The 23,044-nt window shown below is 40.5% G+C and overlaps 1 protein-coding gene across 1 annotated transcript in view; it reads left to right on the top strand.

The window, feature by feature from the left end:
* SCIN (scinderin) overlaps positions 1-23,044 on the top strand; it is a 48,498-nt gene that overhangs the window by 9,091 nt on the left and 16,363 nt on the right. Inside the window, exon 4 of the mRNA XM_066553968.1 lies at positions 8,992-9,141. Coding sequence (XP_066410065.1) covers positions 8,992-9,141 — 150 coding nt within the window. The remainder of the gene's footprint in view (positions 1-8,991; positions 9,142-23,044) is intronic.

Raw genomic sequence — 23,044 nt, forward strand, 5'->3', positions numbered from 1 at the left:
TCTTAGTCCCACACGTGGCAGCCCCAAGAGTCAAACTGTGTGTCTGGGAGCATTGTCCAAATTCTTCTTGAACTCGGTCAGGCTTGGTGCTGCAACTGTGTCCCTGAGGAGCCCATTCCAGAGCCTAACCATCGTCTGGGTGATGAACCTTTTTCTATATACAACCTAAACTCCTCTGATACAACTTCAGGCCACTCTCTCAGGTCCTGTCACTGGACACCAAAAAGAAGAGATCAGTGTCTGCCCCTCTTCTTCCTCTCAGGAGGAAGTTGTAGACTGTAGTGGTGTCTTCCCTCCATCTCTTCTTCTCCAGGCTGAACTGATCAAGTGACCTCAGCTGATCCTCATACAGCTTCCCCTCAAGGCCTTTCCAATCCTGTCCTGGACTATTGCTGGTATCCCACCTGAGAGGCACCAGGATGGGTTTGACAGTTCTTGGTGGCCTTAAACTGCCTGGCCTTGCTCTGTGCTGCCCTTTACCTCCAGATGCAGCTCTCCCTGTTTCACCCCATCCTCCAGCCACCTCCCCTTAGACACAGTCCTTTTTCTTCCTTCATCACCAAGACAATTCTCAAAACAGCAGGGAGTGGGTAGACATGGAAAATGGTCACAGAAGGCAAGGGGAAAGATGAATCACTGTGCCATTTAGTTAATAACACACAGTTTTTGAGGCTGTTTTTTAGTATTTATCTAGATGCATATGTAAACATACTGTATATGTGTATATTTCTGATAAGATGTGCTAAAGACTTTCATATCTTTTATCAATTTTCCTGGTTTAAAGTGGGAAGGAAACTTGTCAGTATTGTGAAATTAACCCTGTGTATATTAACATATGCTGGTTGTTTATGGAACTGGAATGTTGAGATGTGTCAATAATTTGGGTGATTATCAAAACATGGAGCAGAAATAATGGGAGTAACAATAAAATAAAGCAACATTAATTGATCAGCTGATTTTATTGAATGCTTCCCAACTCAGCTGTATGAAGGCTGTCAGAAATTGTATCCTTAGCGACCAGCAAAAATATTCTTTCTGTGTGTATTTGGATAAAGCTCTGTGAAATGTAAGACTTGACTCTCTCTGATTAATCTCTTGATGGGGGGGCAGCAGCAGTGCCATGAGCTAGGTGACTGCAAAGGGCAGGCAGAGAGCCGTGCACTGCTCAGCCTTCCCAAAGAAATGAAGAGGCAGTTGTTAAAATAAGGGGGTGAAGGGCAGTGTGTGATAACTACCACTGAGGTTTCAGGGCCTGATGGCAGCTGGAAAGTTTTGTCAGTACAATAAAAGTTCTCCAGGCAGAACATCATCCTTCTTCCAAAAGAAGAGTGCAGAGGTGATAACTACAGCTCAAGCTAAATGGAGTTTGAAGGTAAACTGTACTCAGTTGTCCATTCTTCCTATTCCTGTAGTGGTCCTGATTTGTAAACAGCCAAGAGGTTGCTGGTTTGAAATCTAAGAGCCCACAATATTCTTAGAAACAGATTGTGCTATATAGCAATCAATGTATGTATTTCTCAAGGGCTTTGTGAATCCAAATGAAAATTATGAAGTTAGAACTCAAAAGTATGAGACTAGAGTTTTTATCATAGTCTGTCAGTATGTTCTAACAGAACACATAATAAGTATGTCCGAAGAAGAAAAGAAGACACTTGAAGAAATACAACAGGCAAAAAGGCTGGCTTTTATGACAGCTGCTTTTCATAACAGATGTTAATTTGGTGTAGATTAAATTATGTTTACAAAAAGAAATGTAACTTCTGCTTTTTAAAGAGCAAGATAACAGAAGCTTGCTTTATGGTTATGACCATGGGATGTGATTTAGCATCATATTGCAACCTTAAGCACAGTTGTCTTGGTGGTTTCTGTAATCTTCTTCCCTCACTACTTCTTTTAGGTGGCTTTGCTTCTCTTCCATTGGATAAAGCAGCTCACAACAGGCATATTAATTGCTTTCATAAGCAAAGTCACTGTTAAGGTATAAACAGGGCTGGAAGAGCAGGTTCTTGCATTTTTCCATTCATCACTGTACATTTTTAGTTGCTTTCCCTGGCTCTAACAACTGACTCATGTAGGTTTTCCGTTCACATGTTTCCTCCCACAACTAACCTCTTCTCCAGTTTCCCCCAGCTGAGAGTTAAACTATTGCTCATGCTGCAGCAGGGAGCTGCCAAACAAGTAAGTAGCTGAGCTTGAAGAACTAAAGTGATTAGGTTCTTTATTAACTTATTAACAGCATTAAAATGTTGTTCTGTCTATAAAATGTGTATCTTGGTAAGCACACATCTTAATTTTTCTGTAATTCTGTGAACCAGTTAGCCAGCAGTGTAAATGCCAGCATTCTGGAAGTTGCTATAGTCTCAAAGTCATCAGATGGAGGGGAAAAAAAAAAAAAACAAAACGTCCTTTTGCCCCCTACTTCAGTGCAAGTATTCAGAGTATGGATTTTTCTTCATACTCTATGGACTGGAAAGTTCCCCCTCACTCCCCCACTTGTGCACAGAAAGGTAGCTGAACCAGAGATCATTGTTTAAGCTTCAGGTGGACTGGACACACATGTATCCACAAGGATTCAGTTAAGTTACTGTTCTTCCTGATGTGGTAGGAAATCCAGATGTTTCGCTTGTTTTGCAGCTCCTGTTGTTTAGCATTGAGATTATTCTGGTATTGGCCCCTTAATCCACTGTGGTATAGCAAAAGCTATTCCTAGTGCATACTAGCAAAACAGGTTTGAGAGGAAAAATGAATGTACCAAGTGCATGACTCTGCTATATCTGACTTATTTTTAGTCTGAAAATTTGTTCCGTTTGAGTCAAATGGGATACTCCAAAGACTGGTTACAAAGACACTATTGTAATTTTACGAGTAATTTTGATTTTTTTTTAGCTCATGGTGGCCTCAGAGGTGTTCTGGCTGAATGAATTTGGAGTTTGTTTTGGATTATCAAAACTCCACAACTTTCAATGGTACACTGTATTGCAGTTTCAACAAAGTTAGATTTTATGGATAGGTGAAATGAGAGGAATCTTTTCCTTGCCTGTGTCAAGAATTTAACAGTCAAGAAAGGAAAAAGTGAATAATTTAAGGAGAAAAATGCATTTAGCTGCCTATATTAATCTCGTTGAATCCAAACATTCTTAATACATACATATTGTTAGTTCCTTAAAAATCCTGGATGTCAGTCAACTGACAAAAAGCGCTGCATTACAGATGTTTTTATTCAGTAATTTTCCCCACCATGTGGATTTTGTTTTCTTGATTTAGCACTTTTCTGTACTTAAAAAAAAAAAAAAAACAACAAAAACCCATAAACAAAATGCTCCACACTCTTGCTTTAGGGCTCTCTGTTTTATTTCCAAAACCTTGGCGTTTGAAATACAAATACCAACGTAATATGCCACCATTTTACAAATACTTAGAATTAAAGGCATTAGAAGTATTTCTGTTGTTTGCAGTTCATATATATACTTTTTTCCCCCATTTATTTCTATTTTGTATTGGCATTTCTTCTTTGAACTTAATAAGTTTAATCACAGAACTGGACTTTTAACAAGCTAAAAGGATCTCATGCCTTATCAGAGCAGCTGTTCACTAATGACTGTGAAGAGTCTCAGCTGAGTGCCTGCCCATTATTTTGTTAGTAGCATGATAAGATGTGCCTCTAGCTTTGCCAATATTTGTGTGTGTTCCATCTGCCTCTAGCATTGCTGGGCTTTTTTTTCTGCTTCCTTCGGGAGGTCAGTGCTGCCTCTTTTGGTGTTTCCTACATCACAGCTCTTCTCCTCCTGACCCACCTGTCCTGAGAAGCCTCATTAGCCTTTCTTCCTATGTGGGCAAAGGTGGACAGGTTTAAAGTGTTTCAGGGCCTCCAGACAAAGAATAGAGGCATGACAGCTTGTGATGCTTTGCTTAAGTTCTTTTCTAATGAAAATTTAAAGTTTATTTCGATATTTTAAGGTTAATGAGACTTTAACATTTCACTGTTATTTTCTGCCTAAATGAAAGTTTCACCACAAATTATTTCTAATTAGAGTTTTGAAACCTTTTTAATTTGTTTAGCTTTTTAATATCTCTTCATGTAAGAGAATGCAAATCAGCAATTACTGTAGAAGCCTGGAAATTAGTAGATATTTCAAGAGACATACAGGTTTGAAACACTTGCATGTTTAGGGCATGCTTGACTAGAGAAAAACTTTGTGGATTTAAAAAAAAATCAAAATTACTCGTAAAATTACAATAGTGTCTTTGTAACCAGTCTTTGGAGTGTCCCATTTGACTCAAATGGAACAAATATTCAGACTAAAAATAAGTCAGATATAGCAGAGTCACGCACTTGGTACATTCATTTTTCCTCTCAAACCTGTTTTGCTAGTATGCACTAGGAATAGCTTTTGCTATACCACAGTGGATTAAGGGGCCAATACCAGAATAATCTCAATGCTAAACAACAGGAGCTGCAAAACAAGCGAAACATCTGGATTTCCTACCACATCAGGAAGAACAGTAACTTAACTGAATCCTTGTGGATACATGTGTGTCCAGTCCACCTGAAGCTTAAAAAATGATCTCTGGTTCAGCTACCTTTCTGTGCACAAGTGGGGGAGTGAGGGGGAACTTTCCAGTCCATAGGTATGAAGAACTTTATGGATTTAAGCTTCTTGGCTTTTCCTATCATTATCCTGGCTAAGATCCACAGAAATGACCACAAAAGATCTAGAAAAGAGAGTATATTTTCATGTGCCTCCAGACTAAGGAGGCTGCCCATTGAATACAGAGGTGGCTATGTGTTGGAAGGGAAAAATTTGGTTTTTATGTCACTTTTGAAATAAGTAATTTTTTGTTTGTTTGTTTTTTCTTCTCTTGCTCTGCATGCCATTTGGGGCTGGAGTAGGAGGCAGGAGGTGTACTTTCACAGTCCCCCTGCATACCAGGAAAAGTGCCAAGGTGTTCTTGCTCAGGGTTCCACATGAGCCATGCATAGTCATCCTGACGCACAGCCTCTGTAGAAGCTAAACGTTGGGTCATTTTTAATGTGCTGTAGAAATCTCATGTGACTTGCACGAGGTCACTCTGCAAGCCAGAAGCTATTTGGAGTAAGAGCAGTGAATGCTGACACTCTGTGGGTGGAAGACCAAACTGTTTCCCCAAAATGTGCAGTTGAGGGGAGGGCTCATTCTGACCACAGTGTGCATGGCATGAACACAGCTTGCCTTCCCAACCTCACTCAGGAGCTCTAGGGTGGTCACTGGTGTTCTTTATAACATTTTTCATTATAAGGTTATATTCATTACAGTGTTACTCATTATTTTATATTTATTCAATATTACTCAATATACTATATTCATTAAAATGTTAGTTTCATTACAACATTATTCGTTACAATGTTTTCTTGCCCTTAGCTGTTAATTGTCCCACCATGATACTATATTGGTATCAACATACATTAATATAGGGTATCTCTCTCAGAATTCTGTTTAAGAGGTTTAAAAAAGTAAATACCACTAGTGCAAACTTCTGAAAATAAACTGGGCTTGGCACAGGAATTACTGATGAATGAAGCTCTTTTATTTTGAGGGGAGTGAACACTTGAAGTCTGTTTTCATTTTAATGGAAACATTTTTTGTCAACCTGCCAATTCCAAATAAAGTTAGCAAAGGAAACCTAAAAATAGTGAAGGTGTAGTAGAGCTAGGAAATTCTGAAAGTAGTGAGTGAGCTGAAGCTAAGTACCATATTTTGCCCCTAGCTGAGCATTTTATATGTCTAAAAAATAAATACATGAATAACAAAGTACAACACAAAAGCTCGATGATTTGTTGGATATGGTTAGATTACTAATTGATTGTATTTCAGGTAAATCCAGATCTAAATATTAGCCTTCTCAAGAAGTGGCTTTAACTTCTAAAACTATTCTCCTGGCTTTTAATTGTTGAAAAACTGACTCTGCCTAGAGGTTGACATGGGTAAGTTATATCAGGAAGGCAAACTTGTAGATATTCAGCTTCTCTGCTGAGAGGCCTTAAAATTAGATACATTGAAAATGAGATTATTTGAGTTCAGAAGAGAAAATTAATTAAATCCAAGCTCCTAGAAGCTTCTAGCACTGAATGCTTAAGATATTTTAGTGATCATAGTAAATACATTCCATACATTTTGGGACATTTTCATGGCCTGTGGCTGCTCATGTCCTTCTATTTGATTATACAGTACACAAAGTTTAACTTTCAGGCTTTTAATAAAGAATAGTGTCTTTATTCTCTAGTGCTAAAAAGAAGCAGATTATTATTTCTCTAGCTTTTAAAATCAAATAACCATGTAAAATGAAGCTTGTGAATCTCCAGATCAAGAATGTTTTCAGACACTGCTTGTTGATTCAAGTGGTGGTTTATGCGCTAGAAGAAAACATGGAACACTATTTTTAAGGAAAATAATGAAGCCTGCAGTTTTAAAATTTGAAATCCATGACTGTAGATTTTTTAAAGGTCCTTCTCCTTCCTCAGGTTTATTTGAAGCCTAGAGCCTGTGGACTGTAGGAGAGCTCAGTTTGGTCATTTGCTGGCTGAAGGCAGACAGGGAGAATAACTGTGATTGTGGAGTAACTTGGGTGCAGTGGGGCCTTTAGGAGAGGCTAAGAAAAGAAAATGTGAATTTATTGTCCAAGAAGTAAAGGTCTTTGTAATTTGCAGTGGCAGTTCAAGTCTCACAATATCCTTTGTGGTCAGTACAGCAAAAATACTCATTTTGTAGATGCAACTACTTGTTTGAGGTTCTATCACCAGTTTTACCAAAAAACCAAGAGAAGGCCCATGGGTACAACTGAAGCTGCACTTCCAGCCTCTCTGAATGAGCAATCTCCACCTCAATCTCCACCTCCATCTCCACATCAACACTTAGATAAGGCAATAGCTGCCCTTACCTCTTTCCCTATTTCCTATGGGAAATAAAGAATCCCTGTTTCAAATAAGCTCAATTAGTGGGATGTAGGCCAAGATGAGAATGATGCTGAGGAGTCTGTGTTGTGGAAAGTCTCCATGAATTTGGCAGAAAAGGGCTGAGGCAGTGCCTGGCAATAACAAAGGTATTAAAAAAATCTTCTCAGATTGGAACATTTTACTTTCTTCGCATTCAGTTCTTCAGAAAATTGTTTCCCTAAGTTTAAACAGGCATTTTGTTTTCCTGGGGAAATATAGAAAGTTGGATTTAAGATCAGGTCCAGACCTGACATCAGCTAGGTGTCCAGATTCTGGATGCTTGGTAAACTGACAGTATTTAAATGAGAACTTAGAAGCAGTTTTTTAATTTAAGCCTACAGTCAGGTTGTTAAAGGCAAGCTGAAAACCTCAAAAAAAAGCTTTCACTGCATAACATCTGCAAGTTGAAAGGGATAGAGTTCTGTGAATCTGTGGTGCAATCCTGACAAAGCTTAAAACTTTGTCTTTGAAGAGATGCTTTTGAAGGGGGGAAGAGAGGTTGGAAGGGAACAGTGAGATCACTGAGATCTCACTGTGGGGGGGTTTGTGTCCATACTGGTGAGAAGTAGCTGTTGGAAGTTACTAGCTCTGTTTTGTATGCAGATGCTGTGAATGTTAGCTGTCTTCTAAAAATTTGCATCTGCTAGTACTGAGAAGCTGTGCTTCATCCCTCACTTATCTCAATCCACCCTTTCACGTACTCTTAAAGATCAACAGCGGTAAGCAGAAATAACTTGATTTTTTCTTTTTATGAAGCAGATTTTCATCTGAAATCTTAAGTTTTATACAGTTGTATATACAACATAAAACTAAGCCCAAGTAATTTATTCAGTGAAGGCTCTGATTAAAATTTGCATTGCAGATGAACACAAACCAGTTGAACCTTATTAAAACTGAGAAAAACTGTGTACCTTTATTGCTGTACTGTTTGACAGAATCATGTGAAGAAGCAAATTACCTTCTTCCAGGAGAAGGTGGGGGAAACAACCAGCTAAAATGAGTAATTTCCTTGGACTTGCTCCTTCTAGCCCAGCCTCTAGCATCCCTGCAGCTTATGTTATGCCTTTCATTAGTAATTTTCATCAAGACCAAAATCTAAATTCTTTGTTCTGAAATGCTTCAAGTTTTGGCAATCCCTATTTTTCATCCAGAACTTGGAGCATTTCAGACTAAAGAATTTAGAGTTCTGATTTTAGAATCTGGCTGAATCAGGTGACCTGTCTTAGTCTCCTTTTCCTGAGAGGTGCCCTGGGAACATGCTGCATTCTGCAAAAGGTCAGCAAATAAAATCTGGATTGAAAGATTTAACTGTGTTTTAGTAATACATACAATCTGTTTCTTCCTTGAGATTTTGAAATGAATTTGTTTCTTACACAGGTGAGTACCAGCACTGCTGAAATACCATAGAAGAGGAACTGACACGTATAAAATTTGTAGTAACAAATTTAGGAGTTCCTGATTCTTTAATTAGCTAAAGCTCTATATGTAATTGGGATGAAACTCAGTCAAACCAAAACTCTGACTATTCTGAGCTCTAGTGATCTCCTAGTTATGTGGAAGCTGAATTATGTTATGTAAATATCTTGCATATTACAGCATCATGGAATAAAATAGGTTGGAAAAGACCTCTGAGATCACTGAGTCCAGCCTTTGTCTGAGCCCCATCTTGTCAAGAAGACCACAACACTAAATGCCCCATCCTGTCTTTTCTTAAACACCTCCGGGGATGTGACTCCACAACCTCCCTGGGCAGCCCATTCCAATGTTTACTCACCCTTTCCATGAAGAAATTTGTTCTAATATCAAACCTAAATCTCTCCTGGTGCACTTCAAGACGATATCATAGATACTCCAAATACCTACGTGACGGAGCAGCTCTCTTCTAGAAAGTACTTCTGAAAGATGTAGATTGACTGTTCTGGCGGTTTAGATCCAGTAGGATAATTATTAATGAAACTAATTCCATAATTTTGCTGTGTTGAATCCTGTTGCTAAAGTGTGTGTTCTTTTCATTATTTCAGGAGATCTATCAGTGGTGTGGCTCATCATGCAATAAGTACGAGAGGCTGAAGGCTACACAGGTTGCTGTTGGCATTCGGGACAACGAACGAAATGGAAGGTCCAAATTAATTACTGTGGAAGAAGGGAGTGAGCCAGAGCACCTCATAGAGGTACTGTAATGTGCAAACTTGTTGCTGACATAGTAGTGAATAAAAAGTTCTTGCAGCTCAGGAACTAAATCAGATTGGGCTGATGTTATGAGTGATGCTGGATAAACGGTATAGTAGGCCAGTCTATACCTTTTCCTTCCTTTCTTACCCAGGCAGTATTAAGTTATTTGGGCATTACAGTCTAAGATAATTAATCATCTGAGAATATTTTTGCAAGAATAAATTTTTGCTCTATTGAGTTAGCTGTACAGTGACTGAATTAACACTATGCCTCACACCAGAGCATGCCATCAGCTCTTTGTGAAGAAGGAGCATCCATTTGGTACAGCACCAAACAAAGACGCAGAATTACTGTGTGTAGAAAGTAAAAGAATGTGGCAAATTGCATATTGATTTGGCTGGGGGCCAAGCACACTGCTTTACTTCATACTTCACACTGCATACTTCATCTTCTATTTCAAGATCATATGCACCTAGCCTCTAGTAACCCCAGTGAGCCCCTTCCTCATATGTTTAGGAAGTTTAACAATTTACTTAAAATCCCCAGATTTCAGATATCACAACTGAGCTGATCAAAGTAGAGTGGAAGAAAAATTCCCAATTTATGGATTTTTCAGATCTCTAAAAGTTAACAAACACTCATGTGTTGTTACAGGTGGCCTACTAATGAAAGCATTGGCACTTGACATTTGTGTCCTAAATTAAGCTTCTTCCATTCATTCTCCAAAGAGAAGGAAGAGGGAAGCAGGGTCACAAAGCAGTACTTCAATAAAATGGAATATGTACAGCTAGGATATTGTCTTGTAGTCCATACTAAGTTCAGGAAGTAAAGCTAATGGTGCATGCAGGAGTGCAGTTAGTTTTTGTGCTGTTTTCATTCAGTGTGGTCATATGCAGCATAACTAGTCACTGCCTGAGAGCAAAACAGGGGCTGAGCCACCAGCCCGTGGCCATGCTGGCTGTGGGGACCCCTTTGGGTGGACTGTCCATATCCTTGCAATGACCTTTTCTCCTGTGGGTGTAAGTACAGATGTGGCCACGTTCAGAAGAAGGGAAGGTGGCACACAGTGTACCAGAGATTTTTGAAGAGGGAAGAAACCCAAGCAAACAATGCTCTGGTTTTTTACTTCCTTGTACAGACTTTCCACGCTGGCTCTGCCGTGTCGCATATTTTACACGTATAGCTCTTTTGAAAAGAGCACAGATTGACAATTAGAGAGCAACCTCCTGCTCCTGATTTGAATCACAGCATTGGGTTGCATCCTGCTGCAGCTGTGGCTGGGTGGCTCTGGGATCCTGCCCCTGGCCACAGCTGCTGCTGCTGCCAGGCCCATCCTGGGGTTACCTCTGGAGGCTCTGAATGGAGCTTCTGGTACACTCATGTGTGACTTGGGAGCACTGATCAGAGCAGCTCCCTTTGCTCCCTGCATGGTGCAGGTGCAGGCAGATAAGTTGGACTTTTGTGCTAGCCCAGTGAGGACATAGGCCAGCTGCAGACTGCCTCCCTGCCATCCCCCTCCATAGGCTCTGAGGGGAAGGGATATGCTGCCCTTCCCCCTGCATCTCTCTGCCAGGCTTCCATTTATTGTTTTGTAGCAACCTCAACACATGACTAAGAGCAGGAAAACACCAAGGTGGCATTTTGATCCTGTACTGCATTGTTATTGTATTGGGGTATAAATTCTTTCTTCACTTGCACAGCAGTGTATGAAGAAGATTCTGCTTCTGTTTTAGGATTCTGAATATGGAGGGAACAGAAATGGGTCATTCAATGCAATCAGATTAACTGCTTTTATTGCTGCCACTGTGATGAGCCCAGTTTGAGTGAGTGTGTCTGCAGTCAGGGTTTATTTTCTATTCTGCATCGTGCTATCCTTGCTTTTGTATGTGCTGCTTCTATAACAGGGTCTGCAGCTCAGCTGTGGCTGTCCCAGTCCACTCTGAAATGTGCTGCTAATAAGTCAGGAGGGTAGTTAACCTCATAAACATCTAAAATTTATTAATCCTTATTCCTGCTCAAACTGTTTCCAGTTTCTGGTACTCTTTGTTTGGATTTCTCCTTCCTTGCACAAAATCGTCTCTTAACTTGCTGTTACACTCTCCCAGGCTAACTGCTGTTGAGCTAACATTGTGTTTGTTTCTTCCCTCTACATCAGGAAGGGTGGATTTTTGGCATCTCCAGCTTTCTTAGAAAAAGCTTGATTTATTTTCTGTGGAAAAGAATTACATACTTTAAGTATTCATTTTGTCATCCAGTATGCCACTGAAATCAAAAAGAGATTTCCTAAAATTATCTCCTCTGACAAATGTCAGGAATGATTCCCCTTCCTGTGAGCTAGAAATCTGCGTTCATATCAGTGGCCAAACTTGCTCATGTAGTGCCAGTAGACGCTTCAGGCAGGGGCTGACATACCCATCATGAGTACCAGCCGAAAGAGCCAACACTGATCTCATTCCTGCTCCATAAGCACAGAGTTGTGACTCCCTACAGAAAAACAAAACTTCTGTGCCTGCACCCCACCTCAGAGGCAAGACACAGGCTGGCTGAACTAACCCTGCCACACTTCTGTCCGGCTCTAGGATTAGCAGAGGCAGCTGTGCTGTGATGAGGAGGTGTTTCCTGGCCAGCCCACTGTCCTGCTGGGAGCTGTGGTGCTGTGGGTGAGGTGAACTTGTCTGATGAGGGCAGTTACTGCTCCCAGCTACCATTTTTAGCAATGGGAAGAGGCTGCACTGCTCAAATTTGCCCATGGGAGAGAACTGTCTGGAGCTGCTGTAGGACTGGATGAATTGCTGTGGCAGACCAGCAAGACACAGCTCACTCACCCTGGGAAAGGAGCATTACTAGAAGCTGGGTATGTGCGTAGTTTTGACAGCAGCAAGCCCTTTTTCATCTGCCACCGCAGGCCACACAGTGACCATCCTGTGCTTGCACTCTGGAAACACAGCATGTCTGGGAAGCTCAGACTTGCAGTGGGTGTGCAGAGCTTCTCAGAAGATGCTTCAGGGATCACTAGAACTCTGACTGTGAAGACAAGGCAGAAGTTTTCTGTGCACATCAGAGATATTTGTTATCTGGCTTCGCCTCCATGTTTGGAAAGTGAAGCCAGATACATAAATCTGGCTTTAGGTGCCAGATTTGGGTGAGGTAAATTTAGGTGAGGTAGTGACTGGCAGGTTTAAAGAAGCAGTGTTGTATAGGGTTGCTACCTTGGAAAATTAAAAGAGAAACTGACCACCTTGGCCAAAATGCTGCTGTTGCTGTGCCTGGTCACCAGTCTCAACAGAACATTAAAAAAATCACCAGATGCCAACTCTGCTCTGATTTTCACATGTAAGCAGCTGAATAGTTACCCATTCTGCTGAATCTTACACTTGAATGTTTGAATTGTGTTACAGGAAATTTTTGACTTTCATGTTACCAATCCAAAAACAGATCTTAGCAATGCTTGACACAGTTTGGTAGCTGCTGCCTGTGCTGATGCTGATACTCATCCTTCTCACTGCTTGCAGTGGTAAGCAGGGATCTCACAGCGCTGCTTTTAGTTGCCCAAGAGATGACTGAGGACTGAGAGCAGCCAAAGTAATTGGCAGCCAAGCTCAGGACAGACAATTTTCTTACTCTAGTTGGAATCTCTGCTCTAATTTTGAAGAGAAGAGATAATTGGAGAAGCTGTATTTTAAAAAGTTTCCCATAATCTCGTTATTTAATATTGTGGAGTAATGGCAAACTAGAAAAACAAGGAATCAGAAAGAGGGTGCTTGTAGTAATGCGGGAAGCATAGAAGCATTCAGTTCTGAGTCACTCAAGGGAAAGATGGAAAGCATCCAATCTTCCATTTGTTGTGCAGCAATCCCTTGATCTGGTATCATAACTCTAGAAATGAATAGAGGAGAGGAGAAAGTCTTAGTGTATTTGTTTTCCTCTATTTGTGTAATTTGAAATATTGGACACCCTAAAATATGTTTATGTTGATGGTACTTTTTGCCTACATAGACTCATCTCCCTGTGGTACATTTCAAGTATGTTGGGCAGCTGTGTCAGTCTGCAGGGTATGAGAGCCAATGAAAAAGTAGGATAGACTGAGTTCTACCTAAACTAAGTGTTAAGCCTGCATCTGCTCCCTCTATTTAATATGTTGTGTTCAGCTAACACTTTTCAAGATGCTTCTGTTTCTCTGAGCCTGTCTGATTCATAGAATTTATTGTTCCCTTACACATGACTCCCTTAAAACTGCAACTCTTGGTACTATATGATTGGTGTGGTTTTTACTGCTGACACATTCTGTTGTGGTTTTGTAAAGGTTTTTGATTTTCATGATTGAAACCTGAGAAATGTGACAGCTGAGGTTCAAAACCACAAGAAAATGAATAATCTTGTTAGTATGCATCTTTGGAATCACTCCTCTGCCTTTAAACATAAAGCTCTGCCACTTTTATTTACTCAGCATTTGCAGTTGTCACGTGCCTGTTTTTCTGAGTATTCTAGAGCCCTTACAGCAGGTGGGTCCAAACCTCTCATAAAATACTTGTGTAAAGATTCAGCTGGTGTAAACACCGAGCAACAGGGAGAACCTCTTCCTCCTTGCTGGTAGAGCAGCCTTTCTCCTCTCTGCTCTTTCTTTAAAGCCCCTAAACAATGATTAATCATGAGAATTGCTGAGTGCCATTGTATCCAGTGATGATTGTTTTTGCCTGTGGTGTGAATAAATACTACAGGTGAATGGTCTGATCATATTACAGGCAGTCACACCTTCCTACCTTTGTAGCTGGAAAGGGACTGGCAGCACTATGCACTGCTAACTCAGCCCTGTGGATAAAATCCCAAGAGCACAGACAATAAAGAGTGCATTGCAAATGCAAGTTACAGAGGCTCTAGACTCTAAAGACCCAAATAATGCAAACATGTTGAAAACATGAAGCTCCAGTAACCCTTAAATTAATTGGATAGATGTCTGCCCATATGGATAGAAGAGCAGGATCACTTCTTCCTTTCTTATTAAATTCAAGCCCTTAAAAATTATTTTTTACAAACCAAAGATCATTTCCAAGGACAGCATGGAGCACAGTGAGGTAGCTGGGGAAAAGTGAGGCCTGCCTTGACATGTAGGTGGGTGTGAGAGTGCAAGGACATGTTGCTCTAAGGAGCTGTGCAGGTTCCTGCAGTCCCTGGCTCTGTCACATGGATCGTTACCTAAGGCTGGAAGAGCAGCACGTGCCCCACTGCTGAAGGTAATGGTTTGGTACCTGCTGCTTTCCCAGAGCCAGCAGGAGCTGTCATCACAGCTCTGTAAAAGCAAAACCTGCTCTTGCCACTCTCAACATTTGTGTTCCTTCTTGTTCCCTTGCTTTTGGTTGTATTACGAACTTAGTCATGCTAAGGGGAGGTTTGTTTGTTTTGTATACAGAGGAGTGAAGGAACAGTGGGATGGATGATGCAAGAGGAGGAAGAGGGGTAACTTTTTAGAATAATATTTTATTCTAACTTTTTGTGGACTACAAACTCCAGGCATTTGTTAGGGATTAAACAATTGTTTAATTGTGTAGCTTGTACAGTTTTAATCAAATGCTCATAAGCTCTGAACTGCATGTAACTGTCAGGCCCCAGCCTGAACCTGTTCACAACCAAAAAAAATCCCCAATATGAAAAGTAATGAAGCCCTGTCTATGGCTTTGGAAATATGTAAAGCAAAGTTGCCTGTTATCATCTAAATTGAGACAGCTGGAATAAAATAGACATTATTCCAAGGAATTTTGTGAAATAAATACTAGAAATGAATTTCAGTCCCAGGGTAGAGGCAGTATTGAACAGTCATGTACAAAGGAAAATGAATGCCTTGAGAGAGGGGTGAGGACAGTGGAAGTTGTACCAGACCCCAGTGCCAAGACTCAGTAACACAGGCACACAGAGCAGTCAACTACATTTTCTTGAGAATACAAAGACTTAAGAAAGCTAATGCACAGAAAGTAGCAGAACTACTAGCTGTAGTTTCTATTAGTAGTTGCATTGGCTACTCAAATGAACAGACAGTTTTCTCAGGCTGCTTTGAAACTATGGGTCAAATTTATCCCTCAGGAACACGAATATGCTGCTTCACTGGAGTGATTTTGGGCATAAGGTAGGTGCCAGCAAGAATTTGGGTCCTGTCAGTTTGATCATTTTGTTGGATACAACCCAAAATAGTCCAGGGGAATAAACCTACAGGGTAAAAATCTTACACATGACTGTGCACCTTTCATAGCAACACCTGCTCAGTGTGAGGAGTGGCAGTTTACCAAGCATTCCAGTGTTTGTTTAAGCTTTATGATGGGCTGTGAAAGTGGGTACAAAGTGCAAACCCCTTGCCCTTCAGGGTGCCAGTTTCAAACTGTCAAAACCAGGAGTTCTGTGTTCTTTACAGCGAAGGAGCCTATCTCCGTCATTAAGGACAGTCCCTTTCCTTGATACAAATTTACATTTAAATGACTAAATTAACACAACTCAGACAAAACTTGCATGGCCTGGATTCCAGTACATCTTAGCTGCTCTGCACCAGCTGAGCATTTGGCCCAGCGTTTTTCCCAGACCCATATAGAAGATCAAGAGGGGTTTGGCCAGAGAATGGTAGAGGCTGGTAAGGAGAATCTTCCTAAACCTTGGGAGTTGCCCATAATATTCTTCAAGCTGCAGTTTTCAGTCATGGCTGCCTGAAGCCACTTACTTAAATGACAGGGAACTGAATAGGAGCTGCAGGTGGCAAACACATCTGTAAGCCAGGCTTCTAATTAAGTCTCTAAATACGGATTTCAATGCCTGCATTAGAAATTTAATTTCAGAAAGAAAATGTTCAGGTGTATCACACTGCATGGCATGAGCTAAATTCTTTATGAACAGCTCTACTAGCAGGTGGTTGAAAACCTAATTTCTTATGCTAGGAAAGTTGCTTCTAAACTAGGTATTTTAGGGAATTTCTAAGATCCTAATGATTTCCTGGAAGTACTTGTGATCAAATGTGTCTCATTTGCATTCTTGTGGGTGAGAAAACCACTCATCTTTGTTATGTTTCCTTCTTTAGCAGCTGTAGCTCGCAGGGCTACCACATAAATCAATTATAATCTTATAATTACATGTTAGAATATGAATAGAGTTTGTAATGGCTTTTTTCCTTTCTGTGCTATACTATCAAGAAATCTCTTGGTGAAAAAGTACTATAATTTTCACTTATTAAATGAGCATAATTAAGAGAAGGCCAAAGACAAGAGATGTTAGCACTTATCTCCACATGGGATTGTTAGCTCTTATTTCAAGGTACTTCCTTGCAACAGGGGAATTTCATGGAGAGGACCTGAAAGGGTAGATTTTCTTTGCTGTATAAAGAGCTCTGAGATAGTTTCTTCCTGGCATCCTGCATCTCTCTAGCAGAAATGCACCTTGAAGGGGTATTTTTTCTTGTTTTTTTCTGCAGGTTTGTCTCCTCCCAGCCCTTTGCAGAGCAACTGGGGTCTGTGTGCAAGGTTGCCTATGAATTTTCCTTAGTGAAAGTTGTGTAGTGCAGGAAGGGCTTAGGGAGGAAAAACTTCGTAGATTTTGTTGGTTTTTTTTTAAAAGAACTCCGCATGTGCACAGATTGCTGTTCCCTGTCCAGGCCATGTAAAACTGGAATAAGAATCCTCTCTTTGGGCCAAAGTGAAGCACAGCTGTATGGAAGAAAGCATCCCATGTGTTGGGGGATCAGTTCAGTATTTTCACCACAGTGATGTGATGCTGAGGAAATCTGTAAATACAATTATTGCAGGTACTGCAGAACAGGCTGTTAGGGCCAGGTCTTCTGCTTACACAGCTGCTTATGACTTTGATACTGTCTGGCTTTACCTTTAAAAATAAATGGTAGGTGAATTAAGATTTAAATACTTCAGTAATGAGTGCTGCAGCTTCTAACTCTGAAGAACTGTAAATCATAGCTGAACATTTTGGCTCCTTTACACAGAATTTTAGGATGTGTAGGAACTTAAAGACATGAATCAGTTAGTGGAGGGCACCTGAACCAGTAGGAGGAAATTATTTTCAAAGAGCTAAGCAGGATATATCTCCTAGACAACCAGGTGAAAAGAACATTGCTACTCTCTCTGTGCTAATAAATATTTAATTTATTTCAAGCATCAGCGGGAGTCATTAGAGAATATCTGTCAAAATACTCTCTGAATTGCTTTCTTAAACATTAGAGTCCAGTCTTTGCTCTGTCTTGGACCAAAGAGTTTGGTGTCATGTCAGGGAGGTTCCCCTGCCATATCTGGTCTGTTTGCTGCATGGGAGTGGAAATGCTGAGCTTGTGAATACAGCCAGCATTGCACTCCAGAAATATTCCAATGCCCTGAGTGGTTTTTCCCATGGTCTAAGTGCTGAAACACCTTGCTGCAGCTCCTCTGCTCACCCTGATGTGTTACAGCTGCCTGCTGCTGTGCATCCTTTGGGAACACTGATTTCCTAGCACGGTCTCTGCCTGCCAATCGTGGGCTGCTGCCTCCAGCTCAAGCTTCATGGAGTGTTTGCCACACTCCTCTTTTCACTCCCATATTGGTATGGTCCAGCCACAGCCTTGGGACCAGCTGCAAAACCAGAGGCACTTAAAAGAATGAAAAGCTGGGAGTGTTGTGGTTTTGTCAGATAAATATTCTTTATGGCTGAGGCTCCCTGTTGGCATTAGTTATTGATTTATTTCATTATTATACAACACATAAGCATGCACTGTCACGTAGCACATATTTTATCCACAAGGCCTTTAAACAGATCTGCAAAGCTGCAAAGGCTTCAGTATGTACCTCAATTTATGAGGTAAATAAAGCAGAAAAAATGGGCAACTCAAGTACACGTGCAAGTGTCTGCAGGCTTTGGGTCCCATATTTTTAATACTACTTCTGGTATCAGAGGATGATGTTAACAAAGCAATGAGATTAAAAATTTAGGTAGAAAGAATTAGTATAAATGCAAAAAGATGTGGAGGTGATTGACTAGATTATTTTTAATTGTGCTGCAGGTAGTCAAGTGCTGAACAGCTCAATTTCCTGTGTTCATTCAGCAGCAGTGATGATTAGAAAAAGACTGAAGCATTTCATACTTACTGCCTTTCACCCTCCTGGTTTCTTTTGGCATGGGATCATTGTTCATCTTGGAGGCATCCTAAAAGCCAGATATTCGAAGATAATGTAGGCTGGGGATTTCCTCATTTCATGCACACCCAGTCTTCAAGTAAATAACTAGCTTAGGTACTGCCAGCTGTGCAGTCCCAGCAGGACAGAAAGCAGCCTGTTTTACCTTGCACCCGAACTATCAAAAAAAAAAAATCAAATTTTTACTCTCAAGACTGATCTAGACACCTTTTTGTGAACATGTTATCCATGGCCAGTTTCACAGAACAGACAAATAATGTTAGAATATTCTTATCATGTGAATAAAGACTTTATATTCAAATTATCCCAGACAGATATGCAAAGTTGAAAATATCTTATTAAAAGCTGCCAAAGCCTAAAGCCCTATTTTTAGGCAGTTAAGCACAGAGCTTTGAAAAATTATGATTTGCATTTGAAATTCCTGAGACAACAAAAACTGGCTAAAAATGTAGGCCATAATTTATGCATCAAAAGTGCCATGAGCAGCTGATGTGTTTTGCTGTTTAATATCAATCTGAAGTCCCACAGAACAGATTTAGACCTTAATGCTAGAAAGTCCTTTTGATAAATTACATGGTAAATGCCCGGAAACTAACAGCATGCCAGAACTATTTGTTAACATAAACCATCCTTTTGCCCACTTCTCAGTGCATTATGGCTGTTTCCATCTTCTTTTCAATCTGTGTTCAGGAGGGTGGGAGGTTGCCTGCTCAAGGTGAGCATGTAATGAGATCTCTTGTTGCTGGAATTGCTAGTGAGAGGCCATTTCAGGCAGAAGCCCTGTGAGCAGTTCAGTGAAGGGAGAAGTTTTTCCTATTGGGAGTGTAATTTTTTGTAAGACAATGAATATTAGTTCAAATTGATGGGAAGAGTTCCAGGTTATAATAACCAGTAAAATAAGCCTATTTGGTTATTCATTATGTGACAAATGTCAAAAGTCATTTTTGTCTGGTTCAGAATATCCTCAGCAGTGGTTGTGCTCTGCCAGAGGGACCAGTAACCCCAAACAATTAGAATTTAAGCTGTGGCTGTTTACTTCAGCAGAGAAGGCCTAAAGCCACCTTTGCCTGATGATCCTCTGTGCTGGGACCCTGGGTCAGTCAGCCAGGTGGTTACTGGCCTGCATCGTGTTCATCCCTTCCTTTCTCTGATGGATTTTTTTCCTGCTCAAGTATATATTTGAGAGAATACTTATTTCAGAGAGATGTTTCTTGTAATATTCTTCTCTGCTTTGAAGGTTAATAAAAATCTAAACCATTATGTACCAATGAGTTCATTCTGTGTCTGTTTTTCAGGCCTGTAGTCCTGCACAGTGGCTTTATTCTCTATCACAACCTACATGTGTACCTTGAATTTGGGGAGCAGGATATACTTGCTTGTGTCAAAGCATACAGGAAAGTAAATTATGATCTACTACCCTGACTCTTTTCCAAAAGTATTAAGTAATAAAATGTCATTTAGGCAGCTTTAAGCTGTGTCAATTTCTTGCTTTTCTTTCTATTGGTGTAAGCATATAAAGGTGGGAGTTTGAGAGGTTTTGAGATCTGATCTTCAGGATCACAGCCACAACAAACAGTTCAGTTTCAGTCCCAGAAACCTAACCCAAAGTGTTTATATGAAGAAGAAAATCAAACACAATGCTAGTGTACACAAGTTAAACTGTATAAAAGTGGTTTTCTTTCTTAATTGACCTTCACTTGACATGCTGTTCAGGTATTGTTTTCCTAGGTGGATTTTCAGCCTCACTGAGCTCCTTAAACTTCTTGCTCCCATTAAATCAATATCAACTATTTTATGATGCGGGGCTGGCTTCTCCAGTTATGAAGAAAATACTTGCCAAATTTCTTTTAATGACTTTATTTTAAATTATTTACCTTGTCACATTCCTTCAGATTAAAAACTTCTTGTCTGTATTCTTCTGTTCTTTTTTTAAGGTGGAGTTTCACTTCTGAGTAAAAGCATTGCCTCAGTATTTTGCACTTATCTGAGGGGGTGCAGATACTTAGAGAGAAGAGCTTATGCACATGCAGATATGAAACAGGTTTTGCAGGCAGGATAAGCTACATTGCATTTACCACAAGTGAACTTGGGCAATTGTAGAGGAACTGATGTTCTGTTGGTTTGCATAATGGGAGTCTTGTACTAACCTAGGAGTGTCAACACAGAAGTCTAACAGAGCTTAAAAACCCCAACATTTTAAGATTAATGCAGACTGACTTCCTGTTATATGCCTTCAGACAAGGTCTAAAGCTATGGAGTTAATGAATACTTCTGCTAAAACAATGCTAAGCCCAAAGAATGAAGAAGGTGGGGCATGGATATGCTTTCAGGGCCCCTGATTACTCTTTATATTGCTGTTGCTGATACTATGATAAACATAATAATAATGATTATTTAAAGAGCGGTTTCAATGTCTTTGTGTCCAACTGTGCATTTATGAGATTTAAGGTGGGAAGTTTGCCAGGATTGTTGGGCATCTGGGGAGCAGTGTGGCTAGGTTATCTTGTGTGTACCCAAAAGAGCATTGCTATTTCCAGGTGTGTAGGTTGGACTTTTGGGTCTGAGTTCTTGGCATGTTTGTGAGTCAGGGTCTCGCACCTCAGAGCACGCAGGAGAGCCAGCCTGGGACTGTCAGCACACTGGGCCACATGGTGTCAAGACCCAGAGGAGCAGCCTGGCTGTGCAGAAATTAATATATGAGCACAGTTCTGTGTAAATTGCTGCCATAAGATTTGTATGAAACTAAGAGTGTATGTATATAAGTATCAGAGGACCCAGTGTCCTTCAAATGGTCTGTTGGTATAAATCATTGGGGTACCTTGCTGCAAAGCTTTGGGAGCCTATGACTGCAGTCTCAGTTGGAGTGATTTGTTTTCTTTTTGATCCATCACATGAGAATTATCTGTAAAAAGGGAGGTGCTCCAGAGAGCTACAGCTCAGCCAGCAGGTCCTTATGTAATGATACAACCCAGTTTCAGCATAGCAGTTAGCTGTTGTTTCAGTACTGTTGTAATCTTACTGATAAAACTATTAATTTTCATAACATGCAGACATCATATACATGTGGAGCCATAGCATGGGAGTGTGCCTTAGGAGGAGTAAAGATAACTTCTCTGGAAGGCATTTCTTTGGAAAGAACATTATTTCAACATTTTTTCATGCTTTGTGTTTAAGTATGGAATTTTTCGTTCCACGATCTGTCTCATCCTCCAGCCTGTAAGACAAACTGGCAACAAATACATGTTGGAAGCTGCATAAACTCTTCCTAGCAATACAGATGTGTACTGACTATATATATATTTCATACAATATCACTTTATATAGTAAGTATATCTATATGTGTGTATGCTACCTGTCTTCACAGTTGGTGCCTTCACAGGCCCTAGGTCATTTAACCTTGTATCATCTTCAGGTTTCGATACCATCACGTGCAGGTACCACTAGTGATTCAGCTCAAAGCATTTTCTGACAGCTGTGTTGGCTGCACAGCCCTCCTCACAAGTCCTGGCTTTTCGTACCTGGTGGGAGGAAAAGCATGTCTTGTCCTTTTTAACAAGGGTCACCACAATGCCAGGATCTAAAAGCAACTGTGACTTAAAATGCAGAAGAGGACACTCTCAAGGCCCTTCTCCATTTGTTTTTGGGCTCTTCTGAGAAAAAGAAGTACAGAAATTAATAATTTGTGTTTTCTGTTTGCCTTTGCTGAAGCACAGGGCTAGAGAAGCTCTCTTTGGCCAGAGAAGCTGCTGTGCAAGCTGCTGTGTAATGAGTTGTGGAGGGGTTTCCCTGGAACCAGAATGTCTCATATCTATAACTGCACCTGCACAAAGGGGGTTCTAACCCCTCTCCCTGTGGTAGTACCCATGAATTGAGATTTCCTAAGACCAGCTTTGTGAGTCTGACAATAATTCTCTATCTACTTCAGAAAAACATTTCTGCATTTGGTTTTGAGATAGCAACAGGTCAGGCCAGCAATCTAACCTGTGCTGGGCCCAAATTTAAAACCCAATTTTTAAATTATAGGGGCTGCTTACCTGAATTGCCACCAGAATGCAGCACCCAGACCTTGCTGTAATTAGAGAGGCTCCTTCTGTCAAGGTGCCTTCACAAACACCAACAAGCACTGTTTGCATTGAAATATTCAGAATGACACTTGCACAGTTAAAAGAAAAAAAGGGATTTTGTATCAACATGCATGACTTACAAAGATGCTACAAAATAATTGTGGGGCCACAGGTATTCTATAGGCACAACAAGGGAAAACACTGACTTTAACTGTGTCAGAAGCCGACATTTTTGTGGGGTTTTTTGGGTCTTTTGTTTGTTTGTTTTGGAGGTATTTTGGGGTTTTGGGTTGTTTTTTTTTTCTTTTGTTGTAAATGCCTAATTAAACAGAGCACTAGTGAGTAGAAACTTCTGGGAGTTTTATTAACAAGAATCTTTTAGTTACTGAAAGTCAGATATTACAGAACCCACAAACTTGTTCAGTGTCTGTTCAGGTAAAGATGTATGCCTATTATTTGGCAGTTTTGTGACCCTGGCGTTACAAAGACAGGTAGGGAGGGAAACATTTTTAGAAACCTGGTGCCAGTAAACTGCATATGCCCTTCTGTTCTAGCTGTTCACCAGTACAGTGGCACTCTGTTGTGGACATGGAGGCCAGCTTGGCCTATAGAACAGTAAATCTGCAGCCATGTAGTGTAAATTCAGGAGATGCTGACTGAGAGCTACTGAAGAGCTATGGGCAACATCTTTC

The sequence above is a fragment of the Molothrus aeneus genome, chromosome 1, assembly GCF_037042795.1.
Source record: "Molothrus aeneus isolate 106 chromosome 1, BPBGC_Maene_1.0, whole genome shotgun sequence".
NCBI lineage: Eukaryota > Metazoa > Chordata > Aves > Passeriformes > Icteridae > Molothrus > Molothrus aeneus.